At 42.0% G+C, this 7577-nt stretch overlaps 2 protein-coding genes across 2 annotated transcripts in view; one reads left to right on the forward strand and one right to left on the reverse strand.

Annotated features, from left to right (window-relative positions):
- The window catches only part of LOC109916915 (serine/threonine-protein kinase MRCK alpha-like), a 323123-nt gene that overhangs the window by 261198 nt on the left and 54348 nt on the right, over positions 1–7577 (forward strand). The window lies entirely within an intron of this gene.
- Positions 7–7577, reverse strand: part of LOC109926355 (NGFI-A-binding protein 2-like) — a 13053-nt gene continuing 5482 nt past the window's right edge. The window contains exons 3-6 of the mRNA XM_048596863.1: positions 7436–7545; positions 6548–6590; positions 5847–5997; positions 7–2721 (exon numbers count right to left, since the gene is read on the reverse strand). Of these exons, the coding sequence (XP_048452820.1) occupies positions 2675–2721; positions 5847–5997; positions 6548–6590; positions 7436–7545 (351 nt within the window). The 3' untranslated portion in view covers positions 7–2674. The remainder of the gene's footprint in view (positions 2722–5846; positions 5998–6547; positions 6591–7435; positions 7546–7577) is intronic.

Genomic DNA, 7577 nt, shown 5'->3' on the forward strand with positions numbered 1-7577 from the left:
TTCATGCCTGCTTTGGCAACAGCTAGCTGGTCTGTGTTGGCCAGCCTTAGTCACAACTCACTATTATCAAAACCTTTAACTACAAGCAGAGCAAACAAATTACATGGAAAGGAAAAGTAAGATTGTGAACAAATTAGAACATCCAAGTAAAACTACTGAATACTAATACCACCAAAATAATGGTTCTCTCTTTTGGCAGACTTTGGCCTGTCTGTTGTCCATTCTTGAAGCTTAAATGAATGCGTACATGGTAAAAACAAGTTATATTTAACATTGTGTTATAAAAATAAATCAATTCATACCTACAATGAAACAATGCATTTTAAGAAGCAAGAACAAGGTATAAAATTAACCACATCATGAACCAGTTCTACAGACTGCAATCTCCCTCCACGTACAGCCAACTCTCTGCTTTCCCTCTCCTGCCATACCTGACTGCAGCAGTGACTCAGTGAGAGTGGAGAGCAGTGTTTCACCACAGGCTAATGTTTCTGTGCATGGTGCTGTCCGTTGCATCCATTTATTGTTGATTATAGTTGATCTTTATACTGGGACCCACAATCTAGCAGCAGGAAGGAGATAGGATTTTGGTGCTCTCCGTGTTGTCTCTGCAACCAAACACTGAATTAAATCCAGTGATCCTTATGCAGCGTCCTGATCCCTTGTTCCAAACCAGAAACGGCAGTAGCTCAGTGTAAAATCTGGCTTGACTCTTTGCAGGTATGAATCAGGATGTCCTATGTTGTGGCTTGCTTTAGAAGTGCATGGACTTCATAAAAATATGTTTACAAAATTCCTATGTGTTGACATATATTTAGATACTCATGCCTCTTTCTCCTGCAAGAAAGTACTTTTGCAAAATACTATTTCAACTGGATGTAGCAGTACACTGGTTGTCCCAGTGTGTTCGGCAGCACAGACTTTCTCAATACTTTCCTGTCACCTAGGAGTTAGAATATCCTAGTGGTAGCAAACGCACAGCACCTGCTACCATTTGGCCTAGATGTGGCCAAGCTGAGCTTTCAACTTACCCCTGCAGGCCAAGGCATCAGTTAATCAAGTGCAACTCAAGCACCAAGTCCACATGATATAAGCCAGGCTCCCAGCTAATCCAATACAATCCAGCAACATAATTTTTATCCTGCTGGTCTGTTCAAACCTCTTCGCCTGCACACTCCCAACACATCACCATTCCTCCACCTCTCCTCTGCAGAAATAGACGGTTGCAGTTGAGCATGCTCAGTTATTTATCATTTGTCACTGACAGTCAGAATCTCTCCTCCTAACAGAAACACACTAAGGAATCACTTGCAGTGTAATATAAATGTCGCACTTGTCTCTCAGCAAGCGTGATTATGAATTTTAATAAACTACAGCTTCCCCCACAATTAAAAAAGAAACATAAGCTAGGATAAAGCAGAGGTTGTAACAGGTGGAGAATGTGATAGCTTTTGCTTATTTGTTTGAATACTGATTGAGTTATAGAGCTTTTGATTCCCACACTGTTAGTTTGGTATCATTGGCAAACAAAAAATCTCAATTTGTTTCCTTCACTAAATTAATAAATTCAAATAAGGATCTGGAATATTTGTAGACATAAAGCAAACTGAAATCAATGTTCAAGGGCACTGAGTAATTGCATTGTGCAAGAGACTTAAGATAGACAAGTGATAATTTTATTTCACTCCATTGTCTGAGCAACAGGTCAACTCCCACCTTCAAGGTAGACAAACAGGAGGCTGGAAGAACACAGCAGGCCAGGAGTCTCCAGTCCTGAAGTAGTGTAATACCCAAAATGTTGACTGCTCCTTTCCCCCAGATGCTGCCTGGCTTGCTGTGCGCTTCCAGCCTCCTGTTTGCCTACCTTGGATTCCAGCATCTGCAGTTTTTATGTCTCCCACCTTTGAGGGTTGTTTTTGTACAACTCACCGTAACTTCAAATCTATCAGCATCATCCACACAATGTTCAATCTCTGCATCACGAATTCAGTTCTCAAATGTTAATTAATTACCCTACAACACACAGGTTCAAATCCCCCTCAAAGTACTCAGTAAACATACTGCTAAGTGTGAAGTGAATCATACAGACTTATAACATTATCTCTGTTGGGTGTTCCAGTACCCTATTGCTAGCCTCAGACTTACTGAAAACCAGAACCAACTCTCTCTCCTTCCAATCACTTTCAGCTAGCCATTAGCAGAGGGAAACTCTGTAAAAGTTGACAGTATAAAGACCTGGCTTGTCGATGTGGAAGATGCAGTTATATCTCAAATGTCTTTGTACAAGAACAGTAGTGGATAAACGTGAAGTTGGAATGGAGCAGGATTCTTGTAGAATGACCCAGATCCCATTTGCAGAAGCACCTGATCTGAGTTACCTGTCGTTCCACAGTGCAGTGTCAACACAGGCTGCAGTTGTCATTTTCCAAAAGTAGAATTAGACAAAAAATGCATTTAAGTGGAGGAGTTAACTTCAAACTTGCTAGATGGAGTAGGCCCCTGAGAGATCTGAGAAAATGGTGAGCATTAAATCCTGATGTGATCATATTCAAATCCATTTACTTCAGCCTTTAATTTTATGGTTTCATTACATCCTTTGGTTTAGTTATTTCACTGTCCTCCTGCTCTCTTTTTCACTGTGTTCAGTACGTTCTCGATATTATTATTCTCGATATTAGAGAGGCCGAATGACAGTTTTCAGATATGTCCCACTCTCTGCTTCTATAACGAGAAAGGAAGCAAGACAATTAGATTCAGAGCATATTAAGAACTGGTTAATATGACCACTCAATATAATAAGATTGGGAGGGAGGAGTCATAGAATCATACAGCACAGGAGACCATTCAGCCCATTGTGCCCCTGCCAGCTATTTGAAACAGCCAGCCAAATAGTTGCAATCCCTTGATTTTGCCCATAGCCCTACAAACCTTGCTGCTATCTGCATCACTGAGTGGCTCCATTTATTTTGGCGAGATATGATACATAGCCTCCTAACCTTTGCACTGCGTACTAGGTGCTATGGCACACCACGTCAGCGATATATTCCCCATGGGTTAGGCTGCTGCGGATTGAATGAAGGGAGCTGCCCATGACGTAGTCTGAAACAAACGTCACTAAAACAGATGATCACATTACTATTTGGGGGAGCTTGCTGTGTGCAACTGCCCACTGTGCTTCCTACATTAAAACAGTGACTACATTTCAAAATTGATTAATTGGCTGCGAAGCACTTTGGACATCCTGAGGTTGTGAAAGGTGCTATATGAATGCAAGTGTTTCTGTAGTAAATTTGACACTTGTATAAAACTGATTGAAGACAGGAACTTGTGAGGGACCTTCTTGCTTCAAGCATTCTGGGAATTCCCTTGTTTTGTTCAATTCAAGTGACACATGCAGACCAAATGTCAACCCCCACCTCCCCCGCCCCTCACCCTCAGAGGCTTACTCCTGCTTTTGGCATGATTGGTGGGTGTTTGGATCAAGGTCCGATCTTACCCCCACAGTCCTCCCACCTGAGAACTCAATCAATTCTTAACTTATTCTCGCCCCTGCTCTGGAGATTCCCCTACCTGCGGGAGGTCAGTTTGCTTTGCCAGTTGTGTGATACCACCTCAGCCAAACAAAGCCCACCTCAACCCTTAACACTTTAATCCCTTAATAGGCAAGACTGGCAAAAAACTCTGTCAATCACAGATTTTCAAATTATGAATTCAGCTGGCATCGACTGCCATATGTAGGTTCAAGCCCCACTCAACAATCACAGCAACTTATATTTATTTAGCACTTTGAACACAGTAAAGGTGCTTCACAGGAACATAATAAAACAAAATATGACATGGACTCACATGTTCGGCCAGATGCATAAATGCTTGGTCAAAGAGGTAGGTTTTAAAGGAGGAAAGACAGCCAGAGAGATTGAGGCAGGACAATTCCAGAGGGTTTTGTTAGTTGAAAGCATGGCTGCCAGTTGTGAAAAAATTAAAGTGAGGGGTGTGCATGAAGCCCCAGTTAGAGGAGAGCAGAAATCTCAGAGGGTTGTCAGCTGGAGGGAGCTACAGAGTTGGTGAAAGGGGAGGCCATTGAGGGATTTGAAACCAAGAATTTTAAAATTAAGGCATTGCTTAACCACAAGTCAATATAAGTCACTGAGCATAGGGGGTAATGGGTGGATGGGACTTGGGGTTGAAAAAGAGTACAAGTACTAAAGGTTTGGAAGATGTCAAATTAGTGGACAGTGGAAGATGGGAGGCTAGCCAGCATGCATTGGAACATTTGAATCTGGAGACAACAGACCAGAGACTTGACTAAATACCCTAAGCTTGACTGTATTTGAAGAAAAGCAGAGAGTTATCCTGGTCAATAATTATTCTTCAAGCCAACATCAGTAAACACAGATTGTCTGGTCAATCATGACATTGCTGTTTATGGGATCTTGCTGTGTGTAAAATATTTGCCTGCTTAACAACAATTGTTACTCTTCTGAGTTATGTATTTTGTGATGTAATGTCGTTACAGTCAACAATGCTTCGTTCAAATGATTTTTTAATTCTAACCAAAACTGCAAAACACTTCTTGTACTGTTTTATTAAAATCAATACATTCAAACTGTTGAATAATTCAGCTGTTTCTATAGCAAAATTGATTTTGAATTAACAGGAGTACGCTACCTATAGGTTGAAGGTTCTATACTTCTTTCCCCCTGAAGCACATCCATTACTAAAATACAGAATGGTGGCTCGGTGGCTCAGTGGTTAGCACTGCTGCCTCAGAGCGCTAGGGACCTGGGTTTGATTCCCCCCTTGGGTGACTGTCTGTGTGGAGTTTGCATGTTCTCCCCGTGTCTGCGTGGGTTTTCTCTGGGTGCTCTGGTTTCCTCCCACAGTCCAAAGATGTGCAGGCTAGGTGGATTGGCCATGCTAAATTGCCCAAAGTGTTCAGAGATATGTAGATTAGGGGGGTTATAGGGAGTTGGGTCTGGGTGGGATGCTTTCACAGTCGGTGTGGACTTGTTGGGCCGAAGGACCTGTTTCCACACTGTAGGGATTCTGTGATCTATGATCAGAACATGCAACAATATAAGCCTGCTGAACCCGATACAGATCTGGATTCCATCTTGGTGCAATTGTTTGTTTGCTGCAGTGTAATAGCTATCTACTGTGTCTGAACTCCTGAACTGATGCCGACCAGCAAAATACCAAAAGGTACTGAATGATCCTGATGCTGATCTATCTGTTGGGGGGATCCATAAAGCTGGCAAGGAAAGGGAAGAGTTTTGCAAACTATCGGATTCCCACAGGCAGATGGTAACAGATAAGCTCTGAGACATAACTAAGAAAATCTAGCCTCACCAGTCTTACAAAAAGATACCTGAACCAGACCCTGAGAGATGTGTCCAGGACACAGTGGGATAGCAAAACATCCGAGAATAGAACTTGCAGCTAGCCCAGAGCACGAAGACAGAGTCAAGGTCTGAAGGGCTAGATCAGGACAAACATGATTCAGTCTTTCTTTGCGATAGGTGACAAACTCTGGAACTAGAAGGGTATTTGAGGCCAGAAAATTTGACCCTACCCACATTCCTATATCTGGTGCCATAATGGAGAGACAATCCTGGGCAAAGATTGAAAGGCTGACGGGTCAATTTCATTACAACTGATGTGCTGACAGGAAAGATTAGTCAATGGAATCACAGTTAGTAAATTTCATTTCTCCTCCTGACTAGTAAATATTATGCATGTTAATTTTAAAATAAAACTGTGTATAAATAATTAACAAATAATCATCACCCTCCCCTACCCACCCAAAAGGGAGTGAAAATATAGAGTGGAACAAATGTTGTACATACCCTGCATTTGTCCAGAGAGGATATCCCTGGATAGGCTTTCAGTATCCTCCTCTTTGATGCATCTGGACCCTGCTGAAGCTTTGCCTTGGTGTTTGATGAATTCTGTTTGACTCTGTATCAACATTGGCCTCAAGCCAGATTCTAAGTGGTTCTATTTTGAAAATAAAGAAAAAGCTGAATAATTAAAAGTGTGACTGGCATTGTACCACATTAGTGTTGGCACTGTATCACCTCAACTATGGCACTGTGCTGCTCCAGCCCTGGCATCATGCTGCCATAATCCTGGCACAGTGCTGCCTGAGCCCTGGTACTGTACCACCCAGCCCTAGAAATACCACCTCAATCCTGGCACCGTATCAGCTCAGTTTGAAGATCCCATGGAACAATAGCAACATCCCTACTACTGGGCCAGAGCTCCAGGTTCAAGTCCCACCTCAAGATTTAATGGAAGGTACGTCAACAGAATGATTATCAATCTGTAAACTCTTCCAATACGCCTACAACAGATAGTAAGAGCAGAAGAAGTTTCAAAACCATGTAGAAACTGCAGCACTATAGCCTCCCCATGTTAGAAGACTCAACACAGAAGTTCTTGCCATGAGCAAGTGTCATCCTCATTCTGATAGACTATTATACACACCACCCAGCTCTGGCACTATACCAACAATTCACAGTACCCCAATACATAAAACTTGGCATACCTCAAGTTTCATATTCTTCACATTGACTTCATCTGAGTTTAATCTGGAGGTAAAATAATGATTTAAAAGGGTATAAGAAGATTCCAAAGAAACTAGACTCTAATGAGTAAACATCTTCCCCAATCATAGAATTAGTCAGTCATAGAATTTTAAAAATGAAGTAATTCAGCACATTATACCTGGGCTTATTGAAGGAGAGCTATTTCCTTAGTCTCTCTTTCTGTATTCATTTTTAAAAAAAATCTATTTCAAATATTTGTCCACATCCATTTTAAAAGTTATCATTGCTTCTGCTATTTCCAATAGCGTGCCATGTCTGAACGACCCTCTAGCATTCTATGAATGATAATCTTAAAATTATATTCTCTAGTTGCAGACTCAGTAATTGGTGGAAACAGTGTTTCTTCCCCAGTTTATCATATCCCCTTTTAACGTTCAACAAATCTCGTAGCTCCAGTCACATGCGCATACTTGCCAGCAGGGGTCACTGTGTACACACCAGGATCTGAACCCCACCCCCCCAAAAACCCCGATTTCCACTTGAAAAGCCCGAACTCCCTCAAGAATCGGAATCAACTAACTCGGTAAAAACAGAGATTACACTTCGGGTCTGTCAGACAACAGTTAAGAAACCACGTTCGCCACAATGTCATAATAACCCTTAGAAGGTCAGAGAAAAGTTCTAGGTTGAAATAAATCAAAGGATTCGGAATCAAAAAAGCCTAGCTGCTCTGAATTTCCCTGAGGAAGGGGTCACTGGACCCGAAACGTTAACTCTGATTTTTTCCTTCACAGATGCTGCCAGACCTGCTGAGCTTTTCCAGCAACTTCTGTTTTTGTAGCTGCTCTGTACACCCTGGTTACGATCGGGAACCTGCTCTATCTTACCGTGCTTGCCTCTGAGCCACCAGTCGAGCCAGTGAAAGGAAATCGACTCTCCCAATCAGTAAGTTGCTATCCACCATGCAAAACGGAGCAGCCGCCTCATTGTTGGTCAACTGGAAACAAGACAGTAGGAATAAACAGAAAT

This window comes from Rhincodon typus, chromosome 5, assembly GCF_021869965.1.
Source record: "Rhincodon typus isolate 14 chromosome 5, sRhiTyp1.1, whole genome shotgun sequence".
Taxonomy (NCBI): Eukaryota; Metazoa; Chordata; class Chondrichthyes; order Orectolobiformes; family Rhincodontidae; genus Rhincodon; species Rhincodon typus.